The sequence below is a fragment of the Oryzias latipes genome, chromosome 10 (genome assembly GCF_002234675.1).
Source record: "Oryzias latipes chromosome 10, ASM223467v1".
NCBI classification, from domain to species: domain Eukaryota; kingdom Metazoa; phylum Chordata; class Actinopteri; order Beloniformes; family Adrianichthyidae; genus Oryzias; species Oryzias latipes.
In genome coordinates, this window is record NC_019868.2 from 7,225,383 (window position 1) to 7,246,306 (window position 20,924).

General features: G+C 38.5%; 1 protein-coding gene across 7 annotated transcripts in view; it reads left to right on the forward strand.

Annotated features, from left to right (window-relative positions):
• Nucleotides 1–20,924, forward strand: part of atp8a1 (ATPase phospholipid transporting 8A1) — a 116,863-nt gene that overhangs the window by 25,717 nt on the left and 70,222 nt on the right. For 3 of the 7 annotated variants that reach the window (XR_002873940.1, XM_023958982.1, XM_023958986.1), the window contains exons 4-14: nucleotides 681–779; nucleotides 5,622–5,667; nucleotides 5,962–6,002; nucleotides 7,394–7,467; nucleotides 9,355–9,424; nucleotides 9,510–9,637; nucleotides 10,645–10,756; nucleotides 12,686–12,851; nucleotides 13,203–13,208; nucleotides 17,635–17,762; nucleotides 20,668–20,745. Coding sequence is in view for 6 of the 7 variants with exons in the window: in XM_023958982.1 (XP_023814750.1) it covers nucleotides 681–779; nucleotides 5,622–5,667; nucleotides 5,962–6,002; nucleotides 7,394–7,467; nucleotides 9,355–9,424; nucleotides 9,510–9,637; nucleotides 10,645–10,756; nucleotides 12,686–12,851; nucleotides 13,203–13,208; nucleotides 17,635–17,762; nucleotides 20,668–20,745 (948 nt within the window). In the remaining variant the exon portion in view is untranslated. Of the gene's footprint in view, nucleotides 1–680; nucleotides 780–5,621; nucleotides 5,668–5,961; nucleotides 6,003–6,736; nucleotides 6,811–7,393; nucleotides 7,468–9,354; nucleotides 9,425–9,509; nucleotides 9,638–10,644; nucleotides 10,757–12,685; nucleotides 12,852–13,202; nucleotides 13,209–17,634; nucleotides 17,763–20,667; nucleotides 20,746–20,924 lie in introns of all 7 variants that reach the window. The other 4 variants (XM_023958985.1, XM_023958987.1, XM_023958983.1 and 1 more) reach the window with 3 other exon arrangements.

Sequence of the window (20,924 nt, forward strand, 5' to 3'; positions counted from 1 at the left end):
AATGATCAGTAGAGGTAAAAGGCCTCTCCTCAGTTTTTGTCTTAAAGCAGGCCTGCATTAACAGGAGCTTTGATGATGTGGTAGGACTTGGTTCAGTTTCCTTTGAGAACCACACAAGGTGAGTCTTCTTTACTGGACTTGTGGATGTGGTGACCTTGAATAAATCATTCATGCAAATGAGAGAGGCACACAATGAAAAATACAGTCAGTGCACTAAAATACCAGCTGGATCCCGAGCTCCTTTAAAAGGCTTTCTGTTCTGTGTCATTTGACCCATGTTGGCTTTTTATTGTATAAATACCATGCATTGTTTTCGGGCTTAACTTTTATTTTGTATTTAACATTTATTTTACCAGAAAGTCCCAATGAAATGAATCTCTTTTTTTAAGGGAGACCTAGGCCGAAAAGGCACCATCACAATGTGTGTTGAGTCTCAATAAGCCTCCTAAAATCATAACCCTATTTTTATTCATCTTTATGAGAGAGGTTGGGGTCTGATTGTGTTTATTCACCAAAATTCCAGAAACGAGTGTCATGTTTTTAGGGAAATTGATACAAAAAGTCAGATTTAGCTTTTAACCCCATGTTTCTTGGTCTAAATTTATTAGATACAGGATTGTGGTATATAGTCTTGTACTTTCAACAGCCTGTATCTAATATATGTATTTTTTTTTCTTTAGCAAATCCCAGATGTGTCTCCCACTGGACGCTGGACCACACTGGTGCCTCTGATTTTCATCTTAGTTGTTGCTGCTGTCAAGGAGATAATTGAAGATCTGGTAAGGCACCATTTTCTTCATTTAGTTATTTATTATTTTTTGTCTCAGGTTTTAAAATTGTTGGGTAATAAAAAAACAACGAAACAAAACCCAAAACAATCACTTTTCTTAACATAATTTGTTAAAAATAATCTTAAGATTGTCTTTTCCACTTTAATGGATGCGACACTATTTAACCTTTTTAAAAACTGCATTCACACCAAAAGCAATTCACGTATCAGATTTGTATCCTCCGCCTTCCGCTTCATGCGTGCCCTAGAAATTTCCCAGAAGTCTCTGTGAAAACCATCGAGGGTCACTCGATTGTCGAATATAGACCACAATGGGTTGTGTCTGAACTTTTTTTGCGAACAAAAATGTATCTAAATGTATTTCTTGAATAAACAATCAATGTTTTAATCTATGGAACACAGTGGAGTCATAGAAAAATCCTCCTCTTGATTAGTTTTCCGTTTGTAAAATCTGTGACATTATATTTGCCGTTTAAAAAAAATAAAGTAGTGAGCATGGTGTCTGAATTGCTTTAGAAATCCAGGGCACTACATAGTCCCACACAACATAGTTTTTTTGTTAGTTGGGGAATAGGGAAGGAATTCAAACATAACCTTAGAGCAGGGATGGCCAACCCTGGTCCTAAAGAGCCGCAACCCTGCCTGTGTTACAGTCCTCGCTGACAAGCCTGGTTAAACCATCAAAAGGTTTGTCACACGACACAATCATAGTTTTAAGTGAAAGCTGTTTTGTGTTCCATAGAAGACAGGGTGAAAATCAAGAACAGATAAATAAACGCTTATTTTGTTGATTTTAATGCCGTTATTTGCATTAGTCATGAAGTCACATGTAGAATTTTGTCAAAGTAAATGAATGTATTATTTTAACACACTGATCAGATGGTCATCTCTGATTTGTAAAAGCTTTGTGACATCAAAAAGATATTGCATATATTTAAACTTGACAGTAGTACATTTCTGTATTTGTTTTGGAACATTTCCGTTTAACCTTGAGATCAATTGCGGGTTAAGCTACTCATTGGTTCAAGTATTTTTTTGTTGCTAAGTGTTATTTTTTCGAGTTAGTGAGCATAATTGTCGCTCACTCAACAAGAAAAATCTTCCTCTTTTAGGGATTTTACCCATCAACGCTTATAACAGGAAGTTGTCTCTCTATCCGCAGTACATAAACCCAACCTTCTGAATGGTATTTCTTGCTCTAAAGTGGGTTAATGGGCCTCTAGTCTGTGCTGAGTGCTGTGCTGTTTACAGTGGAGCAGAGAAGAGGGAGTGAAGTGTATTTGACTCCAGAAGGATTTTCCCCATCAGACACACCGGTGCCAACGCTCACATTCATTTTGAGAGTCGCAGCTGTGCCCACTGCAAGCGAATAATCACCCGATGAATTAACCCACATACTGAACACTCGCACAAAGTTCCATCCAAACAAGCAACCGTCAGGAAAGTCTGAGTTGTTGAGCAGAGAAAGATCAAACTGTTTGACACCCTGATCATCTTTTAAACTATTGTTAAAGCCTTCCCAGTGGTTTTTTAACCACGAGTATGCCAGCTTTAGCCAAAAACCTGTTGTTTTCTAGGACATACAGTCAGGACCATAAATATTTGGACGGAGACACATTCTTTCCAATTTAGTTTCTGTACATCACCACTGTGAATTTTAAATGAAACAACTCAGATGCCATTGAAGTGCAGACTTTCAGCTTTTATTCCATGGATTGAACAAAAAGATTGCATAAAAATGTGAAAAACTAAAGCATTTTTAAAAGAAGACACATTTTTAGAATGTGTCTCTGTCCAAATATTTATGGTCCTGACTGTATTTTCTGCAGAGCAGCAGTAGTTCATTAGAAATTCCCCTCTGAGTTGTGTTTGGAATGGTTGCCGTCCCCACTTCCTGTCATCCATCTGTTTACACGCTGCGCTGCTAGCTTAAAGTCCATCACACCCCCAACCTAACTTTATTGGTGCAACAAAAATGGCGAGCAATATTGGAGCTATTCATCCGTATAGTTTTGATCCAATTTCCAGCTCAGATGAGGAAAACAAAGACGTCCATGGATCTATTTGTCTGCAAGTGGATGCAAGAGAATGGAGCAGAGCAGGGAGCTTGTGACCCGTCCATCATATTTTCTATGTTACAGCAACAACCTTTTTCATAATGCATTTTTTCGTCTGCTCCTGATTTACAGCAACTTAACTAAAGAGAATACTCAGAAATGCAATTTTCTTGATTTGTGTCCTCCATCATCAGAAAAATGCCCCAAGAACGTGTTTAAAGCACAATTTTCATTGGATTGGGTCTTTGAGGATGTTTACTGCAGGATTTCCATTGAAATCTATTGAACATGTATGAATTTTGTGCTACATCTTTTGAGGTCTTCTTGAGCACAGTGAGAAAATGCCCCATTCTCCTGTGTGCTGCGACCCTGCAATGCGATCCTCCGCTCAGGTCCCGGTGGGCAGATACTCTATACTACAACCGCCACTGCAGACTGAAGCTACGAGCACAGCACTTTTTCTTCTGGCCCGCTGAGAAAAAACAAAAACATGGGAGAACGGAGTGGTGATGACTCCATCTTTGTAGCTGAAGGTCACCTGCACACACGTCTGTTCCCTGTGCTGCGCTGTCCCTCATTCAGTTGACCTGCCAGGGCAGCATCGACCCCGGACTTCATGAATCATGCAGGACGGACACACGCTGCACAGCACGTGCCTCCTCTCATTTGTTGCCAGCTGTTTCTGCGGAAGCCGTTCCTTGTTTATTTGGTGGCATTCCCCCCGAATCTGACGCTATAAAGCCGTAAAGGGAGTGTTGTGAAATTGAGGTGACGTGTGCGTCCCCACCAGTGTGTCTTGGTCTCACATTCAGTGTGTGTTTTTTCAATTGCCGCTTTTCTCAGGTCAAGTGTGAGGTTGTACAGACAAAGAGTCCAGCTTTGCAGATCCGTCTTTCAGCAGATTTCTACTACCTCCTCTATCCCGGAACACTACAGAGGATTGATGCCAAAGTGCTTATGGTTAACCTTTTGATGCCATGTGTTCTCTGCGTCATCTTCATGCTCTTCGCTGTGATGGGAGAAGGTTTAGAGGCTGGGATGCTGACTTTGTTTGCTGTGAAGCAGCTTAAGCTGTGAAGTTATTCTTGAGTCTAAGAGGATCCGTGCTGATCTGCTTGTGTGGATAAACGAAGCTAGATGATATCTCTTGCGTAAGGCTTGATGAATTAGCCTTTGTAAGCAAGCTTTTTCTGTCATTTGGAAAGGCTGAAAAAAGCCTCATGACCCAGCAGAGCCGGCTGCTTTAAAACCACAGCCCAGTGCAAAGAAATCCAACTTATACACAGCTTCACTGAACAAGAGAGGATGTGGACGAGGCATTTCCCGAAAACACAAAACAATAATACAAAAGTACCTGAAATGATGTATAATATAATAATGTATAACAAAAGCTGAGATAAAGTGTATTTAAATAAAGATGAGACAAATGAATGTTTCAAACTTGCAGTTGGTCAGAAGAAGTGCTGTTTGGGCTAACTGGGTCAGTTATAGCAGAACAAAGCGTATTTGTGATGACATTAGGGCTTCACGACATGATGAAAACTGCCGATATGCGATAGTAGTGATCAATATTGCGATGACGATATAATTTGCGATACATTAAAAAATAGCAAAACAACCAAAAACATTATTTCAATTTCACGGCAACAGTATTGCAAATGTTTCACTTTTGAAAGTAGCACATACATGTTCCTTTTAAAATCAAAATACATCCTATCCTTTATTCCATTTCTGTCACATATAAACTTGCAATTGGTGTAGAATTTTTTTTACAAAAATATCTATACATGTAAAAGATGAGGGATTATGGTATTCGAGTAATAAACCACTCTGACGAAAAATGAAACATTTACCATAATTTTACGCAGTTATCCCACAGGTTAAAAATCTAAACTATAATAACAACCCAAAACTACAAACCCATTATTTCTTTAATTGGTTTGCATTTTTCTTTGAACCCAAAGAGCCCCAATGAAGGGATAAAAGTCACAAGAGGCCCCAGAGCCTCAGGTTGCAGACCTCTGGTCTAGGATTGTCTGCCGAGGATCCGAGTGAACATTCCAGCTTTAGCTGCTGTTTTCTCTCCTCTACATGGAAATACTTTTTCTTTGATTTCAGGATGCAATGTGGGCAATTTACACCAATGAGTTTGAAATGAGATGAAATTCAGTTAAAGTGAGCAGAAACACGAGGGGAGAAGTTCTCTCTTCTTTTTTTTTCTAATCACACACTTTGTTCTCTGGAGCTCAGTTTTAAAACCCAGTGATCATTTTAATGAGATGGAAGCGGACACGCATTACTCAGTGTGATGTCCACTGACAAGCTGTCCTGTAGAATCAGCTGCAGGAACCTTGGTTGGTTCTGTGATTGTACAGCCAGCAGCAGGACATGAGCGAGAGTAATGCTGCTAATTTGCATTGAGGACATGCATACTTTTGTATTCTTTTCAGGGAAGTAAATTATCCATACTTCCTGTTTTTGAAATAATACTAAGCTGACTTGTTAAAAAAATAGCCTTGCCACTTCCTGTCTACTTTTTTTCCATGCTATTTGACAACACATGAAATATACTGTATTGTGTAGACTGCTCTGCTGCTCAAAAGTAACATTCCTGCAGCTTGTATTGTAAATGCAGGCTTAATTAACATTTTTTAAGTCTGAATTATGATGAATTCTCTCCATGTTTTTAACATTTTCTCCTTTTGTTAGTCTTTTTTCTTTCTTTTTTTTCTAAAAAATGTGTTTAGAATGATTTTTATGGTTTTCCCTTGTAGAAACGTCACAAAGCCGATAGTGTTGTCAACAAAAAAGAATGTCAAGGTAAGAATATTTGATTTTTTTCCAAATGTAGAAGAAAAAAACTGTTTTAAATTTTGCCCATGTTATTCTCACATTATAGTTCTCCATGACTCAGACTAGGATTGGTAAACTATAGGGAACTAGAGTGATGTTTGGTAACAGAACACACCAAGTCATATATACCAATTATAATGCGTAATGAATCAGTAAATTGGTAGTTGTAATTGGTAGTTTTTCATCTTTCTTGATCTAGGATTATTAAGGTATTACTTTCTTTTTTCTTATGCCCTTCATCTCTGTCTTGACCTGCCACAGTGCTGAGGAATGGAGCCTGGGAGATCGTGCATTGGGAGAAGGTACGCAGCAAACACATATTCCAGGTTCTCTTTGCATGCACACACACACACACACACACACACACACACAACAATTACGATTAGGGGATCTTGTTTGTGGATTTAATGTTTGTGAACATAAATATACCCAGTATGATTAGTATGAGAACATTGTATGTGCTGTTTCACTCACACTAACTAACTCTGAATCTGTTATTTTGTGAAATGGACCTTAATTGTGTCTAAGATTACAAAGAACAATTTTACTTTTTGAGTTCATATTAAAAAAGTAACATCAGTGATTAAAAAAGATATTGCAAGTATTTTTTTTTAAACAAAATGACATTGTTTATAAGAAGCATCTACTGTGTTTTCTGCACTATAAGGTCTTAATGTTTCATGGCTTTGTGTTTAACAACATTTTTCATGCTTTAAAAAAAGGCTAAATTACAAATCTTTTTGTTTAGCATTATATTTTCATATTTTTGCATTTTATTTAGTCATTTTAGGATTTATTTACATTTTCTTTGTTACATTTAAGGCTATTACCCCTTAGCTCCTGGCTCTTTTATTGACTGCTAAAGTCAAGTAGTATTAATCAATTAAAATCAATAAATGTGTATCAAGTATTAGTGTTACTTGACATATTTATGTCCCTGTTTATTGTTTTTCTTTTCCACCCATAGATATGTATTTTCATGTTATGTGGTGGTTCATGTGGATAATCTAAAGCAGTAACCAGTTTATTTCCACAGGTTGAAGTGGGCGATATTATTAAAGTAAATGGCAGTGATTTCGTTCCTGCGGATGCTGTCATTTTGTCATCCAGGTACAGGAGAACCCACCGCTGCGGTTCTATGTGGATCGTCTCCCCTATTCTATTTCTACTCCTCCTCTCTAAGCTTTCCCTAAAGAAGAGATGTCTGAGCAACACATCAAGGAAACATTAGTAAAGCAGATTTAGATTGGTTGGTTTTAAAAAAGATGTCATTAAAAAAAAAAGAGAAAACCCTTCTGGTTATGATAATAAACTGATGTGACAGCCATCTTTTTTTTAGGTGGCTTAATGAAAATGTGGTTTTTGAATTAGATTGGCTTTATCATAAGCCTTAATAATCTCCTTCACCTTTTCAAAAAACCACCTGGAGCTGACGGTGAACACAGGGTTTTGTGAAAAGGAGAACAACTCCAAACATCTGGCAGCACAGGACTGATCATTTTGCGATTCACATTTCCCTAAAACTGAACCAGTTGTCTTTTTTTCCCCCTTTTGTGAGTGCTTTTTTTCAAAATATTGATTTTCCATTAATCCTTGCCCCCCCCTTTTCATCCTCTCCCTTCTTACCTCATGTGCAACAACTGCCACACCTCCTCTGTCTCGCCCCCTGCTGGTGTGTTGCTGGCCAAATCAGGTGGCTGTTGGGGAAGTAGTGAGAGCTGCAAACGGGGATCATCTCCCGGCTGACCTCGTCATTCTGTCGTCCAGGTCAGGAAACCAGCAACGCTACCAACAAAACAGCGGTGGGAGAGATGGGAGGGCGACTTGTCCGTAGCTCTCCTGGTGCAGAGGAAAGATTTAGTTTAAGAAAGGAGGGGACCTGGGATTTGTTTTAGTCGTACTTGAAGTTCTCTTCTCTTTTTATTCGCCTTTTTTCCTTTAAATGGGATTTGGCAGCTTTTTATTGGCTGACTTTACTGGTTTCTGTATCACATACTACAACCTAAATGAAGATGCCTGTAAATGTTTAGCTGTAACTACTAACCGTTGACTGTATATGAGAACTGGACCGAGTGAATGTGACATCACAATAGAAAATGACTTACTTCAAGCTCCAACCAAATGAAGTCAATGCAGTTTTTGTCAAGATTTTAATGTCACCATGTTGGAGCCAGAATACGTGAGTAGGCAGTTATTGGTCTACGTCGATCTGACACTACGTATGCACCGGGCAAGGGTTGCGCATTCAAGAACACCCAATAATGCTCTTTTATGAATGTGCTTTTAGCATATGATGTTCACAGCATGCAAGCAGGGTGCCCACTGGTGCTATGCGACATCAGTAAGCAGTGATTGATCCAATCGGATCTGAGTCAACGTTTTTATGAGAACCATTCAGGCCAATCAGGAGTGAGCTTGTTGGAAGTCCACACCTATACCACTTGAAAGCGGGCTCTGGAGAATCTGCCAATCAAATGTTTTGAACGTTCAACGTGAGACCATCTAATTTTATTGAGACATCTGATTGGTCAGTTTATAATTTAAATAACTTGCAATTAAAAAAAAGTAAAATTAGGATTAGCAAAAACATTTGAGAGCAAGAATGGTTTTTCTGACCAATAGAATGACGGAGTAACAGCTGTTTATTCCTCTATAGCATTCTATGGGATTTTGGCTTCTTGAAACCAGTGGGTACTTCCTGTTTGGGAATGCCGGGGGGGGGGGGGGGGAGTTCACTGAGTCCAGTTCTCTTATATAGTCAATGCGACTAACATTAAAGAAAAAATCTGCTGTTCTACCACAAGAGCACCATTTTTTGTGATGTTTAAATATTTTCCTACATTTTTCTATTGCATGCCATAAATATGCACCATGAATGCAACCGGGTTAAGTGATCTTACATTTTGCATGCTGCCACTTTTTGGAGAAGTGTTTTTATTTATAGCAACACCTCACTGTTATTTGGCAGTCAGCTTTGTGATTCTGAGCACATCTTTCATTCACTTGAGCCTTCATGTCGTTGCAACTCATTCCACGGCACTTCTAAGATCCTTCCTGCTTGTGACAAACTTTTTAGTGCAGACAAAAGGCTCTCATTAAAGGAGGAGCTAACCGGAAACCCAGCTAATCTTTGATCCGGTTGTCCGCTCCAAAAGTTCCGTGCTCGGAGTCCTCCTGCTTGGTGGCGCTGCATGTGCTTGCTCTCTCCTGTCACCCCGTTCTAGACGTTTCCTCCCTCTGCGCCCTTTATCCTTTTATTTTATCTGAGCTTTGACTAAAAGACTGTCCAACTTAGGTGGGGGGGAAGCAGCAGCACAAACAAAGATGCTACATCTGTCAAAAGCACGTTTCTGCAAAAAAAAAAAAAACAGACGTCAGCAAAGATTTTGATGGATTTCACTTTTTTTTTTTTTGCTGGCTTGCAGCATCTTTCGTTTTTGCTGTGCTCTGGTCTTTTCCCTGTTCTTCTGATGTAGCCCCACTTTCTGTCACATCCAATTTACAATCAAATCGATTTGCTTATAACAATGACAACTTATAATGGGAAATTTAAAACCCAAATAAAAAAGAAATGCTGCAGAGTTGATATAAAACATGAAGAATGTTGAAGATCTTACTCCATTTGTTTGCATGGTCTTCCTCCCTCCACAACAGTGAACCGCAGGGCATGTGCTACATCGAGACATCCAATTTGGACGGAGAAACAAACCTTAAAATCCGACAGGTGAAGATCTTTCTTTTAATTTTGTCTGTGCCAGTTCAAGAGTAATCACTGTTAGGGATATTGCTTTAAATGTTTCGTAACCAAGGGTCTCCAAGCGACCGCTGAGTTAAAGGACATCGACAGCCTGATGCGCCTCTCTGGGCGGATGGAGTGTGAAAGCCCGAACCTCCATCTGTACGAGTTTGTTGGAAACATCCGCCTGCATGGGCACAGGTGAGCTCGGCAGCAGAACCGTCGATCTGATTCGCTGCCTTTATTCCATCAGGCTTTTAGCGAGACGCAGCTCTGTTTTATGCACTCTGTTATATGTTTTATTCATCTCTGATATGAATAAAGGAAAGAGTCTGGTGGAGTTACAGTTTACTATATTAAATTTAAAGCTTTGATTTGTTAGCAGTGCAGCAGCTGCTAGGATGCTGTGTTTTTATAGTTTTGATTGCTGACAAAAGGCGTCTTTGTTAGACTATTTGTTACATGAAAGGTCTCCATTAAGGAAGTTGACAGTATTCCTATTTGTCATCATCTAGTTTAAAACAAAATTTGATTTTTGTAGTTTTTCTTTATCTGCCAGTCAAGTGAGGAGAATCCAGAGAAGCAAACTACAGAAAAGACAAAAAAACCTGCATATTTTCATGTTAACTGACGTAACAAAGGTGCCAAAAACAGAACAAATCTGCAGTCAACCACCTCTGCCCTCAAGCTGCTAATATCTGAACTAATGTTACCCTTCCAGGGTTACTTATTTTTAGGCACCAGCTTTATTAAAAAATGTATATTAATTTTCCATTTTATTATAGCTTTTTTCCAATTTATTAAGGCGTTTTGTCGTTGTGAATTACATACATTTGTCACCAGTTTCTCTTGGTTAACGAATGAAAATTTAGAAAATAGGAGATTCTTGATGGGCTACTGGTCTAAGTTTTTATTTTAATTTTAAATAAAGATTTGTTAATGAACCAATAAATCCATGACTTCCCCTAATTTAGAATCAAGTTAATTAAAAAAAAAGCATTAAATAATAATATTTGTTTATATAACTGGAAATAAAGCCAGGCATGAAAGGGTTAAAATATAGTTTTTATCATTATATTATAACATACAATATCATACATTTTTGCCGTTCCTTGCAGATTATGTGGTGTGTCTAAAGACACATTTCACCTATAAAGGGCCAATTCCTTTTTAGATGCTGCTGAATTGATCTGTATCTTTCACCACAGCGCAGTTCCTCTGGGTCCAGACCAGATCTTACTGAGAGGAGCTCAGCTCAGGAACACACAGTGGATTCATGGTGTGGTGGTCTACACAGGACATGACACAAAGCTTATGCAGGTAATCCATACAGAAATGTTTGCCCTGTCAACTGTATGAGGGTCTCGAAAGCTCAAACATGAGAAGAGTATAGATTAACACATATGTAGGTTAGAGTTTAGTTCTACTGTATATTTTAGAGTTTGCTTAACCCTAGAACACTTGCGCTATCAAAAGTTACACCATCACTGTTACCAGATATAATTTACCCAACAAAAATCACCATCATAAAAAATAGATCAAAACATGACAACACGGGATAAATTAGAGTGGTTTTCCTTTTTATTTTTTCCAACTGTGGGATGAGTAACAAAATGAAAAAAGAAAACATTGTAAGTTCCTAAATAAACATGCTCAAAAATTACTGTTTGAGGAGAAAAAAAATTCCCAAAAATATTAAAATGATACTAGAAACTTGGTCTTTGGTCCACCCAGTCCTGGGACATGTGAGACTTCCCTGGTGTAGGTACAGACTCCTTGACACGCAACATATTGAAATTCATGTAAATAGTTTTGCTCAGGTGAAAATCACCTGGTGATAGTGCTCTAGGGTTAAAGGGCCAAAGGTTGAATAGCATTAGATAAACTAAACATAAACTTTCTGATAGTCACTAATTTCTTTCAAGAGGTGTTACGTTTATCTTTATTCATATAGTGAAGGTGTAATTTTAGTTTACCTGAGCAAACTAAAAAATTCACATTGATACGTTTTTGAGGTTCTAATTCACCTCGATTCCTTAGTTATCTAATACTTTTTTTGAAATTATATTGCAGGGTTTTTATTTGCATTATCTATTTGAGTTGGGAAGTGGGAATCCTCAAAAAGGTTGGGTTGTTTAAAGAAATGTGATAATAAGAACAACAGATGGTAATACACATATAATCGCACTTGTGATGTGCGATATTAGGGATCAATAGTGCAATGACAGGATGACTTGGGATACATAAACAAGCAGCTTAACAAAATAAAACTAATACATTATTTCCATTTTAATGCAGCAGTTTTATTTCAACAGTGAACAGAACTTGAATTATACTCCAAATGACCCTTGTTTATATAATTTAAATCTAATATAAAAGGGGTCCATCCGATTGGTCAAATGCATAAAGGCATTTATTTGATTTGTTAAATACTTTAGACTGCCATGAGATTGTTTTAGCATTTGTGTAAACATTTATTGCAGTTTACGCTGTCTGTTGCGATACATGTATTGCCCGGGCTTATTTTGCGATGATAATACATTTAATGTGCAGGCCTATTTTTTTTTTTCATTAAAACATTTTTACTATGTCTGCATTAATAATTTCTAATGAAGTAGTCACATTTCCTATCCGTGAATAATAAAGATATGCTTAATAATAAAAGTTGACTGGAATGTCAGGCTACTCTCTGAGCAGCTAGACCGGAGTGTCTGTGAGGTGTGGCATCCATCCATCTTCCACCTTAAACCTCAGTGAAAATGCAAATGATTTGCAGATCTCTGAAAGTGTCAGCTTTAACATAATAATAATAATGTCTTTGATTTATCTGCGCTTTTCCAGACGCTCAAAGTTCTTTCATTGCGTCCATTATTCATTCATACTTGGTGATGGTAAGCTACTGTCGTAGCCAGAGCTGCCCTGGGGCAGACTGACAGAGGCGTGGCTGCCAGTTTGCCCCTCTGACCATCAGCAGGACATTCACACACATTCACACACATTCACACACCAGTGGAGCCACAATGGAAACAGGAAGGGTGAAGTGTCTTGCCCAAGGACACATCAACAGTTAACTGGGGGGAGCGGGGATCGAACCGCCAACCCTTTGATAATTGAATGACCTGCTCAACCGCATGCGCCACTGCCGCCAATATCTGGGCGCTATTGGTTAAAATGAACTACCGGTATACACCTCCTTTCTATGTTGAGACAAGTAACAGCCCAACACCTTTCTCATTATTTGTGTTCCAGAATTCCACACGGCCGCCTTTGAAGCTGTCCAACGTGGAACGAATCACCAACTTTCAAATCCTGGTGCTTTTCGGCTGCCTGCTGGCCATCTCTCTGGTCTGCTCCTTTGGTCAGACCATTTGGAAGTACCAGTACGGCAATGATGCCTGGTACATGGACCTCAACTGTAAGAGTCCTGAGAGCCCTGGCTGCTCGTCTTATTCCACATATTTTGTTACACTTGTTCATATCGGCTTTTTCCGTCTTCATTTTAAGTTCTCAAGTGCTGCTATGTGTTCTGTTGTTTTATGTTGCTTCTTTTTTTAGTTACATTTTGTATAACAAGTGAAATATGTGGCAATGAGGGAATGAAGGCTTATTCCCTGTTAAGTGAGAAAAGTCAGTTGTGACCTGCTTAGATCTGAATGAGTCTAATTGAAAAGAAATGGTTGAATATCACTGCGCTGCTGTAAGTTTTGTTTTTTTTCTAATGTTCTGTTTGATTTTGTCGTTTTCTTTGTTGTCATTTTTTTAACAGCTCCAGGTAACAACCATTTAAAAGCCTTGGCCGTGAATGACCCACTCTTACTAACCCCATTACTGAAGCTCTGCCTTTGCTAAGCAAATGAGGCCCCTCCCCCCTTACCCTCGTCCCCCTAAACGGCTGCCCAACTTTGTGTGGGCTCAGGCCACGGACAAGCCCCTACCAGGAACCCAACGATAGGTTGTTCCCTTCCAGCTCTCCTGTTCTTCTTTGTAATTCTTTTCAATGCCTGATGCAAACTTTCACTTTTCCTTCATGTTTTTGTGCCATGCTAAACGCTTTGCACTTCCAAGCTGCAGACCATTCTTTTCCTCAGCAGCAGAAGACACACTTCCACTGCGGGGAGGAACACGTCAGGTTCAAGAAACTGATTCACGTTTAACCCTTTAATGCCCGACTTAACCTTCATAGTGATATGAATCGATCGAGTCTCAGTGATTGGAAGGCCATCCAAAGGGAGTCCCCCTAATTGCTTCAAAATGTGACACAAACTGATGACATAATCTGCAATTGTACTTCATAAAATTCCAATCGTGTGCATGTCGTGCCAATGAACGTTTTTCTTTGACACTATACATACTGTGGGGCAAAAGAGTATTTAGTCAACCACATACTGTGCAATTTATCACACCTACAAACATGTTTCATCATAGGTATACCTCAGCTATGAGAGACAAAATGAGAAAAAACAAATCCAGAAAATAACATGGTAAAGAATTTATTTGTAAATTATGGTGGAAAACAAGTATTTGGTCAACAATAAACAAGCAAGATTTCGGGCACTTTATACTGTCCACAACTTCTAACAGTCTCACTCCAAACTCCACTATGGCCAAGACCAAAGAGCTGTCTAAGGACACCAGAAACCAGATTGTTGACCTGCACCAGACTGGGAAGACAGAACCTGCAATAGGTGAGCAGCTTGGTGTGAAGAAATCAACTGTGGGAGAAATTATTAGGAAATGGAAGACATACAAGACCACTGAGAATCTCCCTCCATTTGGGGCTCTCCGCAAGATCTCACCCAGTGGGGTCAAAATGATCACAAGAACGGTTAGCAAAAATTCCAGAACCACACGGAGGAACTAATAAATGACCTGCAGAGAGCTGGGACCAAAGTATCAAAGGCAACCATCAGTAACACACTACACTACCAGGGACTCAAATGCTGCAGTGCCAGACGTGTCCCCCTGCTATAGACAGTACATGTGCAGGCCTGTCTAAAGTTTACTAGAGAGCATTTGGATCCAGAAGAGGAATGGGAAAATATCTTATGGTCAGATGAAACCAAAATAGAAGTTATTAGTAAGAAACTCTACTGGTCATGTTTGGAGGAGAAAGAATGCTGAGTTGCATCCAAAGAACACCAAACCTACTGTAAAGCATGGAGGTGGAGACATCATGCTTTGGGTCTGTTTTTCAGCAAAGGGACCAGGACGATTGGTCCGTTTAAAAGAAAGAATAAATGGGGCCATGTATCGTAAGATTTTGAGTGTAAACCTCCTTCCATCAGCAAAGGCTTTGAAGATGAAACACGGATGGGTCTTTCAGCGTGACAGATATCCCAAACACACTGACAGGGGAATGAAGGTGTGGCTTCATGAGAAGCATTTCAAGGTGCTGGAGGGGCCAACCAGTGACCAGATCTCAACCCTATAGAAAATCTTTGGAGAGGGTTGAAAGTCCGTGTTGCCCAGCAACAGCCCCAAAGCATCTCTGCTCTAGAGGAGATCTACATGGAGGAATGGGCCAAAATACCAACAACAATTTGTGAAAACCTTGTGAAGACTCACAGTATTTGACTGCTGTCATTGCTGACAAAGGGTATATAACAAAGTTTTTATTGAGTTGAACTTTTGTTATTGACCAAATACTTATTTTCCACAATTTACAAATAAATTGTTCAAAAATCCAAAAATCTATTCTGGGTTTATTTTTCTCATTTTGTCTCTAATAGTTTAGGTATGCCTATGATGAAAACTACAGGCCTCTCTCATCTTGGAGAACTTGCACTATTAGTGACTAACTAAATACTTTTTTGCTCCACTGTTGATAGATATAGAGATAAAGATGGCGAGATACAGTGGACAAACAAACCACTTCCTCCTCTGCCTCATTGAGTACCTGCACATTCAGCAATGCAGTAAGTGTATAAGCAAGATGTCATCCATGTTGAAAATACCAAATCAACAATCGCATCAGGCTTGAAAAGTAAAAACAGCACTCAGTCTCAGGTTTTCAAGGGAAACCAGCCGGCCTTAGTGCAAACTAGACTGCACGATTGTGGTTTGGACGTTATAGGATCAGCAAAGGCTAATTTTTATGAAGTATAAACCGGGCATAACACTGAATATGTTGCAATCGACATAAAGTAAATCTTTGAACATTTACACGATCAGCGAAAATCAGCTTTTTCTGTGACACAATCAGCTTATTTACGTGGATTGGATCGACACTTCACTACTGTTAAGTGTTGTAAATCAATGAAGGCTGCTTTTCTCCGCTTCACAATCCACGGAAACTTTCAATTGCGTCAATGGTGAAAATACTTACTGTTGCGAAAGAATGTAAACACTGGAGATAAAGCTCCGGTGTTAAAGGGTTAAAAGTGCTGATGGCCTGAACCCCAGACATGTTACAGTCTCTTCATGACTCCCTTCCTGTGTGCGTTTTTCATGGAAAGGGTGGTGGTCAAGACCAAAAACGATTGATTTATTATTGTAAAATCAAAATACAAAAACAAAGCGGTGCTTTGCTCTTTGATATGAATTGACACAAACTGCTCATGCATTGAGACATTCTGTGGGGATGCCATCTGAACTTGGTGTGCAAAGTGATTATCGTGACACAGGCCTTTGTTCTTAACCCTGACAGGCTGTGTCCCAGTCAGTACAAGCTTGGTTTACAGCTGACATGCTCTGCACTGTTCCAGCTTTTGTAAAACTTTCATTGTCATCCTCATTGATACCCAAAGTGTCACCTAAAAGATCTAAACATTAAAGAGACCACAGACGTGTCAGTTGTAAAGCAAGTGTCCATCTTAACTTTCCTAAGGAGTTGTTGAGGCTTTGTACTATGCACATTATCCAACCTGGGACAGAAGAGAGAGGTGGAATCCTATCATCAATATTAAGATTGATTCATAAAAATAAAAATAAATCTTCTTTTGAGAAAATGGTCTAAAGTAGCCAGAACTGCTGTGCAAAATGAACATTTCTGCACATGTATACCTGCCCAAAAAGCTTTTACAGAAATGTCTGAATGTGTGCAACAGCTTTATAACCTTTCAAGCCTTTCTAGTGGTTAGAGACCTATAAATAACTCAGAGTTTATGTGCACTGGTCTCAAAGAAGCTCTGGTGTCTGATAGAAAAATGGTTGCAGGGTGAGTTCAAACTAAAAATGTATTTGTCCTAGTTCTGCCTCCAGCATGCTTTTGAGGAGCAAAACCTGATGTATTTTTTCTATTATTTTAAATACAGTACTAATCGGGGACAAAATTAAACAAAAATGGCATTTCAGGCATTATCGCTTTAATATTTTAATGTGCTGCTATAAAAAATATTGTTTATTTACCCGAAAATGTAATCAGTTGATCTAATTAAAAAAAAAGAAAAATTAAAGATTAAAGTTTTTGTTTTTTCTAAGGATACTTTATTAAATAAACTATAAACCGTACTGACACGATCCACCTGCCCCTTTTTCCACTTTTTCTGGTTATAAATGTGCAGAGGACAGAGTCTCCCTCCTTTGTCTTGAGCACATCTGACATGTTTGTCCCCCTCCCTCAAATGTTTTGGCCCAGAAACACCCTTCCATCCTCTGTGTTGTGGTAGCAGTAGCTTTCATTCTGCCACTTCCTGGTTCAGTCTTTTGTTCCACAATCAGTCTGTAAGGGGGAAGGGCTGGCCCTCTCAACCGCAAAGCTAAACTGCAAGCTTGGGTTGAGGAAGGTAACGTTTGCATCTCCTGCAAGCTGAGGAAAGGTAAATCACATCCCTCCTGTTTTCACGTTTGGTGTCAGTGGGGTTATATTTTAACCATTACCAGCTGTTTGGGGCTTTTGTGGGACCAGCGTTATTTTGCATAGTGCTTTGTGTGTCTCTTATTGCCTGGATCATGCTGGATGCCAAGGCTGCTGCTGTGACACTAATAAGATACTTAAGTCCCTGTTTGCTATTTTCAGTCTTTGGGACTTTAATTGGATTGCTAATCGGTCGAGTTAGAAAAGGATGAGGTTGGGTGGAAGAAAAGTTTGAATTCCAGCTAATGCATTAGACTAACCCAACTCGTTCTCAGAACTGGGATAATGTTGATCATTAGCTGGAAATATCTTTGGGCATTCCTTCACTGATGTTTGCAAAAGGCCACATATGAACATCCTGTGTGTAACCCCCCCTACCTGTCAAAAACTTTTTCTCTGATAGATGGCGGGGCGGCCAACTTCGGCCTCAACTTCCTCACCTTCATCATCCTGTTCAATAACCTGATACCCATCAGTCTGCTGGTGACGTTGGAAGTGATCAAATTCATCCAAGCATTTTTCATCAACTGGGTGAGTTGAAGACAGTGTAGAAAAGCTGAAAATCTGAAATGTACAGCAATTTCTTTTGTTTGGTTCAGTTTTGTGCATGGATGTTAAATGTAATTATTTGTAAATGTCAAATAGACCAGTTCACACAAATGACTGCACATGCGCAGGGTCAAAGGTTGAGGCCTCATAGAAAACATGGGGACCGCTGAGCCAAAACGCAAATACGATACATTTTCAAAAACAGAAATTAGCGGATCATCAGTGGAAATGCAGTTTGCTCGTTGGTGGGCCCGTTAATAAACTGGGGGTGCTTGCCTATGCTATAAATATGATTCAGATGCATCCCAACCAAGAAAGACAAAGAGAAATTAAGGTATGCATGGAATTTTTGCCATAGACTAAATTTGATCAACTTAATCGATCCAAGTCGATCAGTCTTAGACCTTGACAGGTCTATGACTTAACTGGAGAATTTATACTTATAAATCGTGATTTTAACTAGATTAGTTGTCTTTTTCAAAATCAATCCTACACTTTACAACCCTTGAGATCTATAGAACCAGTAGAAGACAAAAATATATCCTATGAACTATCTTTGATTTGATTTATTTTAATTATTACAGGCATACACGATTCTTCTAATTCTTTGACAGATCAAAATGCTACAGGAAACTTCTCAGCATTGACACAAAACAATTACTCGATCCTTTCGCAGAATAATTTAAAAGATGGTTGGGTTAGTAGGACAGATGGTGTAAAGCTTTGGCCGTCCACCATGATTCATGAAGTATACTATCATTTATACTGCCAGAGTTTACCTAGACTGCTATGAATATATAAAAAAATACTTTAAGGTCATTGAAACTTGACTGTAATCACTGAAATTAATATTTTGGGGCTATTCCATTGTAAATAATGGCATTGAAGTTCATCTCAATGGCAACTGAAATCCTTCCCCATCCATTCTTGAAGAAATCTGCATCCGTTTTACCATTGAAAACCCAGCAATGGCCTCAAACTGGCCCATGGCGTCTGCCATCGTTGCCTTCCACACTTTTATGAGGTCCTCACCTATGACCTTTCCTAGTATTCAACGCGCACTGCCGTATCGGGGAACTAGTCTATTCTTGCATGTACTGTACAGAGCTGTGAAAGGAGCTGCACACACAGAACAGAGGAAAAACCCACACAGAGAGATAAACCCGAGCACCACACAAGTTATTTACAACTTTGCTTTGAAGTCTTCATGAATCTAAAACTCTTTTATGTCTTCACTGTGTTTTCCTTTTGTTTTGATCAATGCATTCCTACAAATCATACTTTCATGGTGGTTGTCCCACTGCAAGAAACAGAAACAGTTTAATGAATGCAGCAAGCTTGTGCAGATAGATAGAGGTGACGTTTATAAAATTGGACATAAATCCAACCTAGAAAAAATATTGTTGTGGCTATTTTCCGACTGTTCTTTTTAATTCAGGAAAAGTTCTCTTTTCAGTTTCGTATGAATGTATTTATCAACTGAATATTTTTACCATACTGAATGCTTATAAAATAATTGAGGCAAAACTACAATAACAAGGAGTCTGCTGTAAATTCAACTTTTCACACTTCACCGGAAAATCTTTCAGATGTTGAGAGAAAAATGAATTTTGAGCTTTGTGACTCCTGCAAGCCTTAGAACATCTATCACATGTAATAAAGAAAAGACAGCATATTAACATTGCTCAAAAATAGAACTGTAGCATTATTAAAGTTTGATAAAAAAGGGAAATAAAGTTCCCAGCTGAGCAATCTTTTGTGAATAAGCAGTCCGGTTTTGTACAGATAATATCCTTTACACTCTTGACTCTTTGCTATCTGAGTTTGATTTTTAACGTGTTTGAAATAGACCAAAACATTGCATTACCATACAGTTTTATGTGAATCCTGGTTGTGGCACAGTCTGAAATATGACTCCAAAGGTTTATTAAGGTTGTCTTCATTTGTGAGAAACAAGACTGCTTATAACGGTATTAGAGCCTATTGCTCTAAAATGGCAACTATTCATTAATCTCAAAAATAAGAAGTAAGAAGCATGTGATGGAAGACTTGAAATGTCCCAGCATTACCTAACCTTAGTAAGTAGGTAAACTCCAACTCTCTTTTTTTTCGTTTCGTTAAGTTATTTTAGGTTCTTTTTTCTTTAAACTTTTTAAAAAGTCCTTGTAAGAACTGTCTGTGCAACATTTTTTTGATTTGATTTGAAATGGTTTATTTCAAGCAATTAAGTAGAAATAATACACAACAGCAATATAATCATCGGTTATACATTCATACAGTAACTAATCAAACTTAGGATAATTAGACATATTAATAAATATTGCTTGAAAGGGAGTGGAAGGAAGCGAACTTATATAATCCCACCCCGTTATATTATAACCATTTTATTACATGATTTATCAATATCCGGTTCCCAGTTTTTATCAGACAGAATTAAAAATCATAAGATATCGATAAAGCACATGACAAAGATGAATTACTTAAGTATTACGTCAGTAATAACTATTTTAGAAATCAACATGGCAAATGCAGATCAGTCATCTGAACTATATGCAGATTATGTTACTTATAAAAGCCATTCATATGAATAAAACATAATACTATATCAGTAAAGTAGACACAACACTGTTTCAGGAATTTTCATAGCAAAATTTCATCAAGTATCAAAACTTAAAAACATGTGCAAAATTATGCTACATTAGGAAAGATTTTTGAATCAATTTATCAATTCAAGGCTGTTGGTTCTCTTCCAGCTGTTTGTTCCTTTAGATGAACCATCAGTGTTGAAGTGATGACGTTTTCTGTGGTTTTCTTTTCATCGTGTCTCTGTTTTAAAAATGGTGCCTATAGGTGAAGCGTGATGTGATGTTCTTCTGTTTTCTTCCAGGACACAGATATGCTGTATGAACCCACAAACACGCCTGCTATGGCCCGCACCTCCAACCTGAATGAAGAATTAGGCCAAGTAAAGCACACACTCCGAATCTAGCTTCAGAATGAAAGTTTAGTCTCAGGGTTTCTATAAGTTTAAACCATTGTCTGTAAAAGATAACTAGACTGAGTCAATGGGATGTCACCCACAGAATTTCCAGTTCCAACCAAATTAATTAATTTCAGATGCCATTTTTTTCATGTTATGGACTC